At 40.4% G+C, this 20,166-nt stretch overlaps 2 protein-coding genes across 2 annotated transcripts; both read left to right on the top strand.

Moving 5' to 3' along the window:
• Nucleotides 1-3,995: 3,995 nt before the first annotated feature.
• LOC121256943 (amino acid transporter AVT1I-like) lies at nt 3,996-6,161 on the top strand. The gene is made up of 3 exons (XM_041157752.1): nt 3,996-4,236; nt 4,595-5,202; nt 5,583-6,161. Exons 1-3 carry the CDS (start codon nt 4,119-4,121, stop codon nt 6,093-6,095), a joined length of 1,239 nt encoding a protein of 412 aa, XP_041013686.1. The 5' UTR covers nt 3,996-4,118; the 3' UTR covers nt 6,096-6,161.
• A 10,850-nt stretch (nt 6,162-17,011) lies between these two features.
• Nucleotides 17,012-19,326, top strand: LOC121258573 (pentatricopeptide repeat-containing protein At2g02980, chloroplastic). The gene is given in 2 exon segments (XM_041160110.1): nt 17,012-17,397; nt 17,400-19,326. Coding segments are annotated over 2 exon segments (1,782 nt in total). The 5' UTR covers nt 17,012-17,051; the 3' UTR covers nt 18,836-19,326.
• Nucleotides 19,327-20,166: the final 840 nt, after the last annotated feature.

Here is a 20,166-nt window from a genome sequence, read left to right on the forward strand (position 1 = left end):
GTTTGTGACATATTTTTTAATCTTAAAAAAGATTAAAAAGTACGTCTAAGAAAAAAAATCAATTTTCCTCAAACGTACCTTTTTGAATATTGTGGAACGCAGTTACATTTTAAAAAAAGCCGTCAATTGGAGAAAATATTCATATAATTTTTAAATAATTACAATTTTACCCTTATCTAATGCATATTGTATTTCTATTTCACTTATGCATCGTTAAAGGGATATTTTCATTATACTTACTGAAAATTCTATTACATTATTTTTGTATGTATGATCATGATATTTAAAAAACCAACTGACCTTTTATGTCATTTGTACCTTGTTTCTAAACAAATATAATATGTTTGAAAGTACTTCAAACATATGATCCCAAATAGTAAATAACAATTTAATGGCAATGCTTATTATTTAACCTCTACAATTATAAAGCTTAAGCTAAAAGCTAAATTAGCCACCGCAATCTCAAACATGAACTAAGCCTTAGGCCATGGCTCTTTGCCAATGGGGTCTCTCTCTCTCTCTCTCTCTCTCTCTCTCTCTCTCACTCACTCACTTACTCACTTCCTTCCACTCCGTCTCTCGTAATAGCTTTGGAAAGGGACTTTGCACTTAGCCAGGCTAGGCTTGAGCCCGCCACACCTAGGGCCCGCAATCCCTATTGGGGGAAGGCCCAAACAAGCCTAGAGGCTCGAGGGAGGGAGAAACCGACAAGAGTTGATGAGAGGTGGACAGGTCGGGATCCTGTCCCCTACAAGATTGACCAAATTAAATGTGAATGGGAGTGGCTAACCCTGAGGTTAGCCACTGCAACCGAGGTTAGTCACGACAACCAAGGCCAAGACAACTAACCACCAAGAAACCCCACAAGGGAGCGGCTATAAAAGGGAAAAGGTCGATGATGGCTAGAGGTTAGACACCCAGTACCAGTTTTCATCCCTTGCCTTAACTCCCCTACGATAATGATTTTGGCATCGGAGACCCTCTAGTTCCAGCCATGTATCTCCTCTCCTCTCGTAGGTGTTGGAATATGGTTGTGGATGGTGGCTACAAAACACGCCTCAACAAGCCTCTTTACCTCATCTATTATATGCCCATATTTGCTTCTACTAGAATCATTATTCAGAGCTCTAACAACTTTTATTGCATCTCCTTTAATCAATTATTGAAATTTGCGCTCCCATGGCTTCGGTAGCAATTTGATCAATACAAAATGCCCTTGGATGCAATATCACCCTTGACATTATAACCTCTCTGTCTTTATCCCTTGCAATCACTACCACACCTATTTTCTTTTGTTTCTTATCCAGAGCTACATCCCAATTAATTTTTAATGTAACCTGTTTGAGGAGCTTCCCATCTAGTCACTCTGCTGCTATCAACTTGGCCTCCTATTTTTATCTGTTTCTTTCCATTACATCCCTAAACTCCATTAAAGTTCATTTGCACTTTCCACCAGTTTTGCTAGATGAGTAGATACACCTTCATAGAGCAACCAGTTCCTATCATGAAAATATATTGCATGTATTTTTCTAATATATGCAGAAGAAGATTCATCTCTTACACTTCCTTTGGCAATATTACACTTGCTATTCGTATGATTTTCATTGCTTGGAACGTATCTAATTCCCATCATGAAAATTATTATTGCAGGCTCGATCCTGTTAGCATTAAACTTTGTACATGTTAACCTAAAATCATCTCCCAACAATACAAATATAATTTTAAAGACTCCATAATCATGATCTCCCAACAAAAACACAGCACCAAATCACAAGGAAAATTGTAGGAGGGGAACAGGGAGTGAATTCAAAATGGGTTTTTATGACTAATTTATTATAACCAAAAGACTATTTGTAACTAATTTTAATTGTAAATAGTCATTTTGTTGGAATTAACTGATCACAAATAAGTAATTTTTTTATAGTTGAAAGGGATCTGTTGAGAGAGAAACGTAGAGGGTGAGGAAAACTGAAGATGCGTGGGAAAGAGAAAGTGGGGAGAAAATGTAGGGGAAGAGGGAAAACCGTCTGGATGGGAGGGACTCCTCGTTTCGGCTCCTTCCACAGCATGCTAGACTCCTCGTGGGCTTGGGGTTGGGTCTGGACTTGGGAAGCAGCAATTTAACATTGGTGCTAGCTACAAGTGAATATCATATTACTTTCTTTTTTAGTGAATAGGTATCACATTAACAGTTTTCCTCTTTTTTTAGTGTCATATAATATATCTGTATTCGTGTGTAGTACGTATCAGTTATTATTATTGAGACAATATTTTCACAATCTGTTTTACTTATATGTCAAAATATGATCTTGTAAATAGTTTTTTCTAAGATAATCTTATGCTATATGCTATAAAGAGATTTTACGAAAGTAAATTTATAAACTAACGTAATTTCATGCGATACATTAAATCTATTTTATAATAAAAATAATTTTATAATTTTACATATTAAAGTTATATCAATTTATAAGTTAACTTTTATGAAATCCCTTTTATAGTCAAAAGATTTCTCTAATTTATTTCCTTTCCGAAATAGTCTTGATGTAAATATTAAATACTGAGCATTTCAAGTTGTACACGGCATCTTTTTTTTTTTCCTTTTCCTTTGACATTTCCCTGTTCGTGGGGGGAAAAAGAAAAGAACTATATGGGGACCAAATAATGATCTCAACCAAGATTCATTTGAGAAATTGAACTGCATGCAGGCTGATCTAGATGAAGGTGCATACATGATCATGAATTGGCACAAACTGATCAATCACGCAGTTCTCGGACTTCATGAACACAAGATCTACTTATCAACGCCATCATGTGTTTATAATATTATACATATGGGGCCGGTTTGCAGGTGTCATTTGATCTACAGAAGAAAACCATGCATTCCATCATATAAATACATGCATGGATGTATATCTAATATTCTCAAGGCCTGTCTTGCGCATAGCTATCAATCGTCGCTGCCCATGTTTTGACCTACTTTCTTCAAACTATATATTTGGGATGCATCGATTAGTACTTCTCTCTGCAGCCACCGGCGGAAAGTATATATACTTTCATGAAAGATCTCTCTCCCCTCTCTCTCTAGTCGATCTACGTGCATTATATTGTGGATTTGGAAAGATCACATAACTATCGAAAGTGCTTTTGGGGCTACTTTTATATATTATCTTGTGGAATATATGCTTTTAGGGTACTTTTAGGTAACGTACCCACGCTAGACGATGTTGATGGAGTGTCTATAAATATACGTACGTACACATATCATGCAAAGGGTATTTCTTATACATCGATCATAGAATTACCCAACATGGCAATATTGCAATATCTCAGCTTGGCTTCGGATTAATTCAGAACCTCAATCCAATTGCCTGCTGCTAGGCATGTAAAAATTGCAGAACCAAAAGCATGCTAGCTGTACCGCAAGAACGGTCTCATTCGATCGTATGCAGCCTTGATGCGTACGTATGCACCAAATTAGTACATGAACGCTGGAGTTGCAGTGAATGGAAATACGCACAATATCTCATCTTAGATGACAGTACTAAAGGAACCCATGCATGGAAAAAAGGAATCCCCTGGAAAGAAGGAATCCTCTGGAAAGATTAATGCATGGCTGTGACATTGAGTGGACTTCCTTTTTAGTAACATAAATATTAAATCTACAGAAAAAGTGCCTCCAAAGTGTGTCCTAAGCAATTTTATTTTATTACTTAATAATTAAGAAAGTATTTTTTTAATAATATTGTGAATTTTTTAATTTTTTTTTAAATGTTTATGATGATTAAAAAAATATATGAAAAAAAAATAAAAAAATAAAACACACTTATCAAGGCACACTTTCGGGACTAAGTGTAGTGTTACTCTTTTGGTAATGGTTACGGCCAATTGCAAGAGGAACAGTACCTCGAGTATCGCTCGATGTTATTGCTGAACTTGAATGGTTATCTACTCATCCTCACTTTCAAACTTTCAGAAACCAGTTATTTTCACTATTATTGGTGTTATTTTTCCAAAAAGATGCCACTAAGGATCAGACAGTACGTAGGTCCTCAATTAAAAAACCTATACGCCTTCTCCCTTTATATGAAGCTGTGGTTTCCGATAGTGGGCAACAAAAGATGGAATGCCCAAAGGGAGAGGTAATGGAGAGCCAAAACCAGCTCCCACAGTCCGAGCAACGACCCAAAGGCACTACCTTCCTCAAAACTTGCTTTAACGGGATGAACGCCTTATCAGGTCTATCTAGCTACCTTAAGTGTGTGTGTATATATGCTTTAGATACCATGAAAAAAAGGTAGCTATGATCGTGTAATGATTTAAACGAATCATTTGAAAGTACGTTGTTGTCCAGGATGCCGATCGGAGACAGCATTTAATATAATCTAATATGAATTGCTAGCTGCATGTAAATCAGTACTGCTTTGCTTTCAGCTCGTACATGGTTGCATAATCAAGAATTTGTATACGTATAATGCAAACACCATGCTTATAAACAATCTAAGGCGGTGCTACAGGAAAGAACTAGCTATATGATCACTGATTATATATCAATATCATGCACATATATATTTAATCTATTTAGTATATTTTCCAGGTGTGGGGATTCTCTCAATTCCATATGCACTTTCTCAGGGAGGGTGGCTGAGCTTAATACTTCTTTTCCTAGTAGCAATTCTCTGCTGCTACACAGGGTTCCTTCTACAACGATGCATGGCTGCAAACCCCATCATCAAAACTTATCCTGATATAGGTGAGGCAGCTTTCGGATACAAAGGAAGAGCCATGATATCCATTTTCATGTATCTCGAGCTGTACTTAGTTGCAGTAGAGTTTCTGATATTAGAAGGTGACAATTTACACAAGTTGTTTCCGGACATGGGCTTCAAAGTCGCAGGCCTACGAGTTGGAGGGAAAAACGGCTTTGTATTGCTCACTGCCCTTGTAATTCTGCCAACTACATGGCTGAAGAACTTAGGTGTGCTGGCCTATCTTTCTGCTGGAGGGGTTTTATCTTCTGTTATTTTGGTTGTTTGTGTTTTCTGGGCTGGTGCTGTGGATGGGGTGGGATTCCATGAAGGGGATACGCTGTTGAAATCGGGAGGACTCCCTACTACTATAAGCTTGTTTGCCTTCTGTTATTGTGGTCATGCGGTTTTCCCCACTCTATGCAATTCCATGAAAGATAGAAGCCAGTTCTCTAAGGTAAGTAGCAGCTGCATCTCCAACATCCCAAATCAAAGATTCAAATCATTTTCACATAATGATAATATATATTAAGTGAATATAATTAAGTGCACCATCAAAGGAAAAAATAGTGCCCACGATAAGCTGCCAGCCACACCATTTCATGGGTTTATAAATTTAAATTTTAAAATTTCTCTTACAAATCAACTAATTTTTCATGTCAACAGTGTAGATATATGTCTTTTACATCAATTACTAGCTATTTCAAGAAAAAAAAAACTATCAATTAAAGTTCATGCCAAATGGGATCCACGCATGGCTGGGCCATAGTTTTGTTTAGTTTTACTTAAAAAGGTTGATGTTGATCGATCAGCATTAATATTATCCTGTCGTTGTAGGTTTTACTCGTCTGTTTTGTGACTGGCACCATCAACTATGGATCAATGGGAATACTAGGCTACTCTATGTACGGAGAAAACTCCATGTCTCAAGTGACACTAAATCTTCCTCTCAGAAAAATAAGCGCAAAAATAGCAATTTATACCACACTGATGAATCCCCTCACAAAGTATGCAATCATAACTACACCAATTGCCACCGCCATTGAGGCCAAGTTTCCTGTTCGAAACAGCCGATTTATCAGCATCCTCATCAGAACGGCAATTGTGATCAGCACAGTAACTGTGGCCTGCACTGTGCCATTTTTCGGCTACGTCATGGCATTTACTGGTGCCTTTTTGGGTGTTACTGTCTCGATACTGCTCCCTTGCTTGTGCTACCTAAAGATGCACAAAACTGCTCAGAGTTTTGGGTCTGAGTTCATAATAATTGTGGGGATTTTGGTTACGGGGTCTTTTATTGGTGTATTGGGTACCTATACTTCTCTTAAACAAATTGTGAACCATCTCTGATAATTACTAGAGATGGCATGCACAAATATATGCACCACAACAATATATATAACTTGTAAGTAAAAATAAAGGGTTTTGAGCAAATAATGAATTAATATTATTCGATGGATCGATTCTACAAAATAAACGAGTACCAGATGCAATTAATTCAGTTTGAGTAGTGCTACAATTATAAAGCTTAGATTTTATAAAAATAAATTTACAAACTGATATGATCATTAATTTCATGTGATCCGATACTAATTACAGTAGCTAGCTAGATATATTTTATAATCTGATGTACGTATCATATTAATTTATAAATTTATTTTTATAAAATTCATTCGTGTTAAAAACACTTTGCATTCAATTTATTTATTTATTTATTTTTACGAATAATATGAAATAGATTGCCGACGAATTTATGTCACCCCCATAATATATATGCATATGTAAGAGTGATTGACATTAATTGTATAGATGAAGTGTTACTGACCACATATATACTCACATATATCGCACGCGTCCTGGGCATATATATATATATATATATATATATATTATGATGGTATTGACAATAATGAAGTGATCATCATGCAAGCAAGCAGTGGAAAATGAGTGGTATTAATTGCGACAATGTGATCAAAGGTGGGGGGTGTAGTACTCTCACATATATTCAAACCAAAAATAATTATAAAAAAAAAAAAAAAAAAGAGACAAATAAACATTGGCTAGCTTTGACCTGACTTCAAATTAAGTATGATTTTTCTAAGTAAACAGTAGCTGGTGATATGAATGTTCTGTCTCCAAACACCTGCACCCACCCCGGCCCCAAACTCCAAGCTGCATGCACATGTATCGTGACTTCCACCATCCAAAACGACTCTTTTGACCTATTAATTAATGGAATCTGCAATATTGAATTTGCTGCCACCCGATGATGCCTATATTGATCCTGTTTGCGTAAAAAATAGCATAACAAATGGGTAATGGAGGAAAGGGTCGTCACCGACCTGATGATTCCGACATCGATATGATGTTTTCCGTATTTTTCTATAAAATAAATAAATAAAAAATAAATAAAAAGATAGAGATATTTATGTGGTTCAATATAAAAATTTAAGATTTAAGAGTTGTATGGAGATGAAATCTATTATGATAAGTGATTTTATATATCTCTCATGACCTTACGTCTCTCAATATAATAGAGAAATTTAAGATTTTGAGATGCATAATATGGATTTGTTTTTGTGCATTTTTAATTAGTTGCAGGAAATGAAATTAGATCACATTAATATATAAATTTATTTTTATGAAATCTATTTGTGGTCAAAACACTTTGCATTCAATTTATTTTTACGAATAATATGAAACAGATTGCCGACGAATTTATGTCACTCCCCATAATAATATAAGAGTGATTGACATTAATTGTATAGATGAAGTGTTAGTGACAACATACTCACATCGCACGTCCTGGGCATATATATATATATTATGGTATTGGCAATAATGTAAATGAAGTGATAACGCAAGCAAGCGGTGGAAAATGAGTGGTATTGATTGCGACAATGGGATCAAAGATGGAGTGGGTGTAGTATTCTCACATATATCCAAACCAAAAATAGTTAAAAAGACAAAAAAACATTGGCTAGCTTTGTGACCTTACTCCAAAGTATTTCTAAGTTCAAAGGAAGACAGTAGGTGAGATGAATGTTCTGTCTCCAAACATCTGCACCCACCCCGGCCCCAAACTCCAAGCTGCATACACATATATCGTAACTTCCACCATCCAATTAGACAACTCCTCCTTTTGACCTATTAATTAATGGGACCTGCAATTATTTGTTATTGTTTGCTGCCACCCGATGATCCCTATATATATTGTTACAATCCTTTTCAGCGCATTTTGGGCTTTTTTTCACTCCCGATCGACCTTGTTCTTCTTAATTTGGTCTCATGTATGTCCTCTCTATACGATTGTCTCTTTGTTTTTATTTATTTTTTGCTTGGTTTTACAGGAACTTTGGACCTTTTTATTTTTTTATTTTTTATTTTTAAACTTTGGAACTCAAATCTATTGCCATTGTTGACTTCGGGTTCCAGTTCCATGAAACCCTAAGATCAAAACCTTTCTTCGACTGAATTCAATGGTTCTCCTTCGTACGTTGCATGTTAACATCAACTCTTGATCATCATACTTCAACTAGTTGGTCTCAGACATTTTATAGAAAATTAAAAGAAAATCCAAGAAAGACATGACGAGAGAGAAACTTGATCTGTCCACCGCTCACACACCCAATTGGCAGCCTCTTGACATTTAGATCGCCATGGACCTTTGAGTTTGCCATGTGCCGTCAAGCTTGGCGACTGTAGATTTCTTGAAATCTTTTTTATTAGGAGTGGGAAGGTAATTATCTAATTCCTACCAAAACTTGATTCTCTCCCTCGAAGGCTCACTTAACTCGTGGACGGCCTGCTTTTACGAGAGTGAAAGGGAAGAGACCTGAGCCCGACCTACGGGTTAAGTGTCAAGGAGAAAGGGACCGTCACATCACTTGCATGTATTGTAGTCCACATTCCTGGATGGAGATCACGCCTCATTAAAGGCACAGAGGCGACAGCAAGCAACAATCTAGGTTGGCCTCTCACATTTTCCTGGAATTCCTATAGTGGGCACACCATCCCCCCACTTGCCACTGGGAACAGACGTGAAAGGAGCATGTTTGCATTTAATGCGGTAGCATGGCGTTTGAAGCAGCATGTAGTTGCCCAGCCACAAGCACAACACCCAGTACGGCGCATGGGTAACACACTGACAGTGAGTGGGGGACCACCTTGGTCAAGGTATATAAACCCACCTCCAGGTTTAGGTAAAGGATCTTTACACTCTCGGATAGTCACTCTATTCTCCAGCGTCATTCTTATTCTCATACTGACTTAAGCATCGAAGGTGTCCCACACCATCTCGAGCCCTCACTCTCAAGTGTCTCACAGGTCCATTGGATCGTCGAAGGAGTTGCCCAGGGTATAAAATATGTGGCCAACAGTGACGCCGTCCGTGTGATATTCTGAATAACATGTTATTCATATGCCGGCAACAATACGTTCGCAAACCACCCGCGGACAAGAAGAATCTTCAAGAAGCATGGAAGCAAAGCTTGCCCATGGTCAGGAGGCTGACGGTGGAAATGGAAGGCTCCAGCAAGAGAATGAAGCCCTTAAGAGAGGAAGTGGCGAACCCATAGAAGATGTCGAACCAAGCCAAAATGAGCACACTGAGTCATAGAGTACGGCGAGAGTAGATGCAACCGAGGAGGAGAGAACACAGATCCATCACGAGTTGCATGGCCTAATGGACAAATATGAGGAAATAGCCAAGAAGATGGGTGCATCATCCTCCGTGGATTAGCTGCTCACTAGCACTGACATACCATACAACGTGAAGGTCATGGCGGCTCCTCTCCTGCCCAAGTTTAAGGTCCCTCAAATGGAGATGTACGATGGATCCAATGATCCTCTCGAGCATCTAGAGACCTTTAACGTCCACATGACCCTTCATGGGTTCCTAAGGGAGATAGTCTGCTGAGTCTTCCTGTTAACATTGAAAGGCGCAGGGAGGGTTGTGTTCTGGGCACTAGCCCCAAGATTGATCGACGGATTTAGAGAGCTAGCCCGCCTATTCTTAACACAGTTCATTGAAAGTAAATAGAGGAGACAGCCGGCGGCATACCTTCTAACCATCAAGCAGCGAGATGATGGAAGCCTAAAAGCGTACCTATCTCATTTCAACAAGGAGCAAATGATGACACCAAGATGAGAAGATCACCTTGGCGGCCCTCTTAAGAGACATCTGGCCTGAAACCCATTCATGGCAGAGCTAGCCAGAAGAATCCCCATGACGTTACGGGACTACATGGACTGCGCAGATGGTTTCATTAACGCGAAAGACACCCTGCAGGCCTTGACTGACCCTCGGAAGACCGAATTAGAGCAGGCTGGCAAAAACGCCAGCGAATCCAACTATGGAAAGGCTTCCAAGAAGCTGAAGAAAGCCCAGCCCAACACAAGGCTAGGAGAAAACGTGTTGGCCAGGGCCCAAGGCACGAGGCGAACCCACACCATCCTTATTGTACAAGAGGAGAGAACAAGTCAACCTCGCTCGAAGTCGGCCAATAGGATCAAAGGGACCAATAATTTTGTACGTACCATCAGACAAACTAGCACCAAACTGAGAACTACTACACCTTGAAAAGGAGGATGGAAGAATTGGAACACTTGCTCGCTCAACGCCCCATGAGGGACCGACGTCCGTCTGACCGAGGAAGTGGGCACGGGGGCTCGTAGTGAAGTAAAAGTCCCAAAAAGCATAGAACTGGAAGCCAGCTCCCTGAAGTCTGCCTCGTTGGATCCCAGCTCATCGTAGCAACCCGCTGGGAGAAATATGCACATAGCAGGTGGGCATGCCGGTGGCAGTCCCACCTCATCAAGGCAAAAGGCCCATGCCCCGGGGCCCGATACGAAGAGGTGTTCGCAGTAGAGAAACCCCTGAGCAAGCAGTGGAGGCGCTTAGAGAGTGTCACCGTCACATTCGAGGAGGAAGATGAAAAATGGGTGCTCCACCCTCATGAAGATGACCTGGTGGTAACTAGTTGATTGCCAACTTCACAACTTGGAGAATTTTGATTGATAATAGCAACTCGGCCAACATCTTGTTTTGGGATACATTTACACAGATTAGGATTGATCCCGCATCTACGCCTGGCCCCATGCCTTTGAAGGGTTCACGGGGGATGTATTTTGACCGATCGGAGCAATCACCTTGTCAGTCTTAGCCGGGAAGGGTCCCAGGACTTCTGCGATGAAAACCGACTTCCTGGTAGTAAAAGCCTCATCGTTGTACAGAGCGATAATAGGCCAACCCATGTTGAACAACCTCAAGGCGATAATGTCGAGTTATCACTTGAAAATGAAGTTCCCCACAAAAGTCAGGGTTGGCAAAATCAAAGGAGAACATGTACTTGCTCAGGAGTATTATGTACAGAAGCTAAAGACTAGGGGCAAAGATGTGCGGACATTAGGGGAACAACCTTGCAATGTAGGACACCCACTGCCTCATAACCTGGCCGACCGTGATGAGGATATCCGAGATGAAAACCCTCAACAAGTAGAACCAAACGAGCCTTTAAAGCTCCTCTAGGTGGACCCGCAAGGCCGGAGCACACAGTGAGAATTGAGACCAATATGAATCCCGAGATGAGGCAATCCGTGAAATGCCTTCTTACCGAACATTGCAATGTGTTCATATAGAGCTACGATGAGATGCCTGGGATCGACAATGTGGTTAACGAGCACTGCCTTTGTGTGAACCCTGAGGTCATGAAAGTCTGGCAAAAATGCAGGAGTTTCAACACCGAGAAATACGTCACCATAGTTGAGGAAGTTGATTGCCTCCTTGTTACGGGGTTCATCCTGGAAGCACATTATCCTGAGTGGCTACCTAATGTTGTGCTTGTAAGGAAACCAAACAGTAAGTGGAGAATGTGCGTCAACTTTACCTACCTAAAAAAGGCGTGCCACAAGGATATCTTCCTGCTGCCTTACATCAATCTGATCGTCGACTCCACTGCGGGCCATCGCTTTCTGAGCTTCATGGACACTTATTCAAGATATAACCAGATCCGAATGAACCCTAACGATGAAGAGAAAATAATATTCATCACGGACTGAGAACTCTATTGTTATCGAGCCATGTCTTTTGGGCTAAAGAATGCAGAAGCAACATATCAGTGATTAGTCAATCGGATGTTCAAAATTTAGATAAGCCATAATATAAAGGTCTATATGGACAACCTAATAGTCAAGAGCAAAGAGCCCGAGCACCACTTGGATGACTTACTGGAAGCCTTCACATTCTTACGCTGGTAAAGAATGAAGCTCAACCCATTGAATTGTGCCTTTGGAGTAGAGTCAGGAAAGTTCCTAGGTTTCATGGTCTCCAAACGTGGGATCGAGGCCTACCCAGAGAAGGTTGAATCCATAATAAATATGCTCCCCCATGAAGCGTTAACGAGGTATAGAAACTAGCCTATTGAGTGGTCGACCTCAACCAATTCATCTCGCATTCAATGGATAAATACTTGTCATTCTTCAAAGTCCTGAGAAACGTGAAAAACTTGAATGACGAGTGTGACCGAGCGTTTAGCGACTTAAAGGAATACCTGGCTTACCCCCATTTCTCAGCCAAGCTAAACTAGGAGATGACCTAGTTGTGTATCTGTGGGTGTCACTACACATTGTCTTGGCAGTGTTGGTCTGGGATGACGGTAGTCGTGGATGGACATGATGTCCTTCACGTTGGTGGTTGCGGCAAGGTGCTTGAAGCCGTACTTCCAAGCTCACCCGATGAAAGTGCTTATCGATACACCCCTTAAGAAGGTCTTACAGAGACCATACGCCTCAGGTCGTCTAATGAAGTGGGCCGTTACGCTAGATGAGTTCGACATTGAATACCTAGCCGTTTTCGTGGCTGAATTAACCGACTTTTCCCAGGAAATCCCCATCAAACCAAGAGGAAATTCACTGATTTCGATGGCTCATCCTGTCAGGCTGAAAAGGGTGTGGGGGTACATATCACCAAGGAGTCCAAGGAAAAACCAAACTACGGAATCAAGCTCACATTCAAAACAACCAACAATGAAGTTGAGTACAAGGCACTTCTAGCCGGGCTATTAGTAGCTGGGATGTTGGGGGCAACAAAGGTCGAAGTCAAGGTTGATTCCGAGGTGGTCGTTAACCAAGTACTGGGTGAGTTCATCATAAAGGGGAAAAGCTGAAAAAGAACCTACAATTAGTGTGGGAAAAACATGACTCTTTTGCTACTTCAGCATCTAACATATACCAAGAGAAGATAACCAAAGGGTCGACAGGTTGGCATGAACTACGTCATGACAATAAGACTCTTCGTTGCTGGAGCACACGGTTGTTCAGACGGTGGATTTGCCTGCCATAGGGTCGAGGTCTCGGTTGTCCAGCCAGGAGCGCCGGAATAGGCATTGGATGTAATAAAGTACCTCAACAACAATGAGGTGCCTGACAAAAAATGGAAAGCTCGGAAAGTCAGAAATAGGACGTCACGTTTTACTTTGATAGATGGGATCCTATACAAGCAAGGGTTCTCAAAACCCCTTCTGAGATGTGTCTCTCTGGAGGAGGCCCAATACATATTGTCCGAAATATATGAGGGAATATGCGAAAATCACTTCCAAAGGTAGAGCACTGGCAGGAAAGGTAATGAGGGCAGGATAATATTAACCTTATGCCCCTAAAGACGCAGAGGATTTTTTCAGGAAGCACTCAAACTGCCAAGTGCACGCGCCGGTACCACATTGCCTACCAGAAGAGTTGACATCAATCATGGCCCCCTAGCCAGTCGCCCAGTAGAGAGTGGCAGTAGCAGTAGTAGTGGACTATTTCACCAAGTAGGTAGAGGCAAAAGCCTTGGCAATCATAACTGTTGGTGCCATAACAAGATTCTTATGGAAATCCATCGTCTGCCAGTTCGGCATCCCTTAGAGCATCATATCGGATAATGGACAATAATTCAATTCTCGCCATTACCGTGATTGGTGCGCAGAACTGAAAATCGAGTTCAAGTACTCTTCCCCAAGCCACCCGCAATTTAATGGGCAAGTCGAAGGGGAGGAAGAGGCTAATAGACCGTAAGGGAAATTGGGCGGAAGAACTCTCGAGGGTCTTATGGGCATACCGGAAATCTATTAGAGCGCCAAGGGGAGAGATACCATTTGCCCTAACATATGACAGCAAGGCAGTAGTGTCGGCGGAGATAGGTGTGCCAACCTACTGGGTACAACACTTCAACCCGGGCTCCAATAAAGAAAAATCAAGGGAGTAGTTAGATATATTAAAAGAAAGAAGATAGGTGACCGAGATATGAATAGTAGTCAACAAGAGGAAAGCTTAGCACTATTTCAATAGGCGAGTTCGGCCAAGGTCTCTCAAGGTGGGTGACTTAGTATTGAGACAAGTCGGGGTCACCACACAAGAAGAAGGGAAGCTAGGTATGCATTGGAAAGGTCCATTCATTGTTTCCGCCAATAACCGTACGGGATCGTATCGCTTAAAAGACGCCCAAGGGAATGAGCTCCTACACCCGTGGAATGCCAAGCACCTGAGAAAATATTTCTCATAAGCTGTAACCAAACGATGTACTGGTAACCCTCACAATATATCAATGAAATTATGTTTGCTTTTAAATTTTCTCCTTTGAATGAAGAGCTCATGTACAACAAAACCAAGTCCCTTAACTTGCAGCGATACACTAGTCGGACACAAATACCAACATGTTGACCCTCATGTACAACAAAGACAAGTCCCTTAACTTGTCATGATGAACAAGTCAAATACAAATCCCTTGACTTGCTAACCCTTGCGTACAACAAAGTCGAGTCACTTGACTCGCCGCAATGCACGAGTTGGACACAAATCTCTTGACTTTCCAACCCTTGCGTACAACAAAGTCGAGTCCCTTGACTTGCCACAATGCACAAGTCCTTTGACTTGCCGACCCTCACATACAACAAAGCCATGTCCCTTGACTTGCCGGGATGCACCAGTCGGGCACAAGTCCCTTGACTTGCCAACCCTCGTGTGCAACAAAGCCAAGTCCCTTGACTTGCTGCGATGCACCAATCGGGCACAAGTCTCTAGACTTGCCGACCCTTGCATACAACAAAGCCGAGTCCCTTGACCAGTAGCGATGAAGAGTCTTACACAAGTCCCTTGACTTGCCGACCCTCACATACAACAAAATCGAGTCCCCTGACTCACCGTGGCGCACAAGTCAAACACAAATCCCTTTACTTGCTGATCCTCGCGTACAACAAAGCCCAGTCCCTTAACTCGTCGCGATGAATGAGTTAGACATGAGTCCCTTGACTTGTCGACCATCACGCAAAACAAAGCCGATTCCCTTGACTAGCTGCGATGCACAAGTCCTACTTAAGTCCCTTGACTTGCCGACCCTCGCGAGTAGGTTAGGAAGTTCCCAGGTGAATGCAACTGTGCCCCTCTTATGCACGGAACTGTGCATGCCATGCATAGGATATGTCTTGGGTGCACTGTGCACCTGTGTGCACAGTGTTCCCAAGGGATATTTCTTGGACGCACTGTGCACTTACATGCAAAGTGTTTCTACCCACATCCCATTGTGTCACTATGCATGACACCATGCATGTCATGCACTATTGGTACCTATGAAACGTGCACTGTGCAATTAAGTGTACATTGCACTTGGGGCGAGGGACTTTTCTTCCCGAGTGTATGTGTCTTATGCACAATGCACCAAAGTACACAATATTCCTAAACGTATGGGTGAAGAAATCTCTTGCCCAGTTCTTCTTTCCCCTTATTTTTGTTACCTAAAGTAATAAAATAAAAATGCGAGGGAATCTTATTTGTTTATTCGGAGATGACTTCAGAGGTCAAGAAATCCTCTTTCTCTCACTTCCGGTGTAGAAAATAAATCGGATCCCACAAAAGACACCTACTATTAATGCCAAAAATCGCATAACAAGCTAGAATGGAGGAAAGTGTTATGCTGGCCCACGATGATATTCAGTCGTCGATACGATGCTCTTCGAATAAGCGAATAAAAATAAATAAAGAGAGACACAGAGACTTACGGGATTCGGCATAAAAGCCTACACCCATGGATTATTTGGGAGCAAAATCTATTATAATAGGTGATTTTACATATCTCTCAATACAATGGAGAAATTTAGAGTTTCGAGAGGTTGAAGGTGATGCCTCCCTTGAGAGAAGATCATTTTGTGTCATTGTGCAGGGTGGAGTCTATGCGTATATAAGTTGTAGAAAGCTTGTTAGATTTGTAAAGGTCTCCTTTTATAGAGATTTATTTATTTCATTGGAGTGATTGAGTCCTACTTGCCTTATGAAATTCTTTTTTTTTAAGAGTTTAAGTCAACTTGCCTTATCTCTTACTGATTTTATCTATGGGCTAGATTTTTTGCTTTATTTCTTTTCTTATTATTAGCGATAAGTTTTCAATGGGTTGGATCAGTCAACTTTATCCCTAATATTATTAAATAACAATTCATCTAAAAATAATTCACAACTACTTAATATAATTATATTTTTCTAAAATTTAATCATATCAAATTAGGATGATGCACATGCAACCTTTTTCACAACCATATTTTAAGGGACAGTACTACTCCCACGTAGGGACGCCACCAAAATAGCCACCGATCAGGCAAAAGAAAAATTAGCTTTTTTATAACATTTTTTTTAAATTCATTAAATATTTTTTTTAAAAAAAAATAATATAAAAAATTCATTTTAAAATCCTTACTTCAAAATTAAGTAAAATAAAAATAAAAATAAAAAAATTCAATCGGTGACCACCTTCTGTGGGAAAAACATTTCCCTATTTTAAATGAGGTGTTTTTGTAAAATAATTTATAAAAGTAATTTATTTTTACAGAAATTCTCTCAATTAAAAACATGGTTATATAAAGGGTTATACATATATTATTACTCATCAAATTAAAGCAAAAGTAAATAAAATTTGGAAAAAAAAACTGTTATTTAATTAATTTCTTTTTATAAATTTTTTACTGTCAATTTCGATGTTCTTTGAATATCATATGAATTAATTTCAATATATAAATAAAGAAGTGATACAACCACATCTCACAAAAATTAACATACAATTTACTTGATTTTATATGATACGTTAAATTTATTTTATAATAAAAATAATTTTATAATCTAATATATCGTATCAACTCACGCAAGTTTGTAAGTTTAATTTTGTAGAATTGTTTTGCGGATAAAGTATTTATATGTGTTTATATATGTACGTGTGCATGAAATCTATGTATTTCTTAATTCTATAACACATACAACCGGACCCGAGCACACGGTAGAGCTCAAATGGCAGCAGCTAACGTGCTCCAAGTAAGCCCATTGTGTTCTCCAAAACCCAATTCAATCTCTCCTCTCTCTCTCGTACCCCAATGCGCCTCTCTCAGAAAGCTCAAGCAAATCCAAGCCTTTGCCATCAAAACCCACCTCCAGAACGACTTCACCGTCCTCGCCAAGCTCATCGGTTTTTGTACTCTCATTCCTAGTGGCCCCGCTATGGACCACGCACGCAACCTGTTCGACCAAATTTCCCAACCTGACATTGTCGTCTTCAACACCTTGGCCCGTGGCTACTCCCGCTCCGATACGCCTCTTCGAGCGATTGTGCTCTTTTCTGATATTCTTTGCTCTGGCATCGCCCCGATGACTACACCTTCCCGTCCCTCCTCAAGGCATGTGCAAGCTCTAAGGCGTTACACGAAGGCAAACAATTGCATTGCCTTGCTATCAAACTTGGGCTCAACAGTAATATATATGTATGTCCTACACTAATAAACATGTATACTGAGTGTGGAGATGTGGATGCTGCCCGTCGTGTCTTTGATAAGATAACTGAGCCTTGTGTTGTTACTTTTAATGCAATAATCACCGGTTATGCTCGAAGTACTCGGCCCAATGAGGCATTGTCATTGTTCCGAGAATTGCAAGTGAGGAATCTCCAGCCTACTGATGTAACTATGCTTAGTGTTCTTTCATCATGTGCCTTGTTAGGAGCATTTGACTTGGGGAGGTGGATACATGAGTATATTAAGAAGAATGGTTTTGATAAATATGTAAAGGTGAACACTGCACTAATAGATATGTATGCGAAGTGTGGAAGCCTGGATGAGGCTGCGTCTGTGTTTGAGAACATGCCTGTAAGAGACACGCAGGCTTGGTCAGCAATGATTATGGCGTTTGCCACTCATGGTCATGGTTCCAAAGCCATAACAATGTTTGAGGAAATGAATAGCGCTAGAGTGCGACCTGATGAGATTACATTTTTGGGTCTTTTATACGCTTGCAGCCACACTGGCTTAGTAGAGGAAGGCTGTTGGTATTTCTACAGCATGAGTGACAAGTATGGGATACTTCCTGGGATAAAGCACTATGGATGTATGGTGGATTTGCTAGGTCGAGCGGGGCGCTTAGATGAGGCTTATAACTTTATAGATGGATTGCCAATCAAGCCAACTCCCATACTTTGGCGGACTTTGTTATCTTCTTGTAGCAGCCACGGCAATGTAGAATTGGCGAAGCAGGTGTTTGGACGGATTTCTGAATTAGATGACTCTCATGGTGGAGACTATGTGATCTTATCAAACTTGTGTGGTAGGGCTGGTAGATGGGAAGATGTGAACAATTTGAGGAAAATGATGAAAGATAAAGGAGTGGTGAAGGTACCTGGGTGTAGCTCAGTGGAGGTGAACAATGTAGTGCATGAATTCTTCTCTGGTGAGGGGGTGCAACCTGTTTCTAAAGACTTGCACCGGGCACTTGACGAGTTAGTCAAGGAATTAAAGTTGGTTGGATACAGCCCTGATACTTCTTTAGTCTTCCACGCAGACATGGAAGAAGAAGACAAAGAAATTCCTCTGAGATATCATAGTGAGAAATTGGCTATTACTTTTGGGCTCCTAAACACTCCTCCTGGCACAACAATTCGGGTGGTGAAGAACCTAAAGGTCTGTGGAGATTGCCATTCAGCTGCTAAATTTATAACATTAATTTTTGATAGGCAGATAATTCTTAGAGATGTCCAACGATTCCATCATTTCAAAGATGGGAAGTGCTCTTGTGGGGATTACTGGTAGTAAAATTTGTTGAGCCAAAAATCATGTTTCACATAACAGATAGTTGTACCGGACATTGTTGCAGCATGCTCTCTCACGATCATTGGAGGGCATTCTCTTTAATTCCAATTGCATCTAGCATCTTCTTTTATTCTTTTATTATGACAAACTCTCAGTGATGTTCATGATGTGAGAGCTGGGAAGAGCAAAAAAGATTGGCTCCATGGTCAGGCTTGTAAATGGATTGTGACCTCCATTGGTGTTTTTCAACAGAAATATTTGTGTAGAAGCTTGGCATCAAGCTAGTGATCTTGCTATATAATATCCCCCAACGACATTACCTGGGTTTTGGTTGATATATGATGCATAAATATGCATTTCGGTATTAGTTTGTAAAAATATAATCATATAATCACTACACCATTGAAGACTTGGTTAATTGCTGTGGATTTACTCGCAACACTAGAATGCAACTACAAAATCCGAGGCATTTCTCCGTGTCTTTGCACTTAGCTGCTCAGTTGTACAGGCTCTTTTTTTTTTGGGGGGGGAAGATGTACAAGCTCTTTTTTGGTTAATTGATTGCATAGTCTACTTCTTTTGAACCCAACTGGGGGGGTTTCTAAGTCCCAACTGTTGCTCTGTCGTGCCGTTTGGACAATCTAAAGCAGTACAAGGGTTGAACCGTATTTTTTTCTTCAAGGGTTTGTTCAGTTACCATGATTGGAAAGTCCTTAGTTATTTCGTACATTTCATACCTTTTGCTGAATAGAAATTGAACCAGATTCAGATTCTACATGATCAAACCTATAAATTTCTGGATTAGCTCCAATACTTATTTATTCTTTTTTTTTTAAAAAAAATTAGTGCAAGTTTGGTCTTAGAAAGTCTTCAATTGATAGGATATGACCGTTTGAAACAGTGTTATACAAGGAAAATATCAAAGTGTAAAGGAGGATGATTTGCACTTTTAAGGAGCTCTGCTGTCGGAGCTCTGCTGTCATTGGTTGCCATATGTGGTCCTGTTTTTTTTTAAAATGCCATATGCCGTTGCAGTCATGGGTTGCCATATGTGTGTAGCAGACCCACTGTCGGACACAGAGCCAATGTTGGGAGAATTCAATGCTTTGACAGAATCGTGGTCTCATGATTTCTGGGCTAACACCTTTATCCCGGCCTAATCTATGGGTTGGAAGCCATTTTAGCAAGAGAAGTATCCCTAAATTCCAAAAGTCTAACTTGCAGAGTGTCAACTTTGCTTATATTCAAACTATCCCACATAAGGAAGCACATTTTCATGCTGAACTGTATGCTTACATGCAGGAGGGTGAACATCAGAGGGAGGGTTCGCT

This window comes from Juglans microcarpa x Juglans regia, chromosome 3S, assembly GCF_004785595.1.
Source record: "Juglans microcarpa x Juglans regia isolate MS1-56 chromosome 3S, Jm3101_v1.0, whole genome shotgun sequence".
NCBI lineage: Eukaryota > Viridiplantae > Streptophyta > Magnoliopsida > Fagales > Juglandaceae > Juglans > Juglans microcarpa x Juglans regia.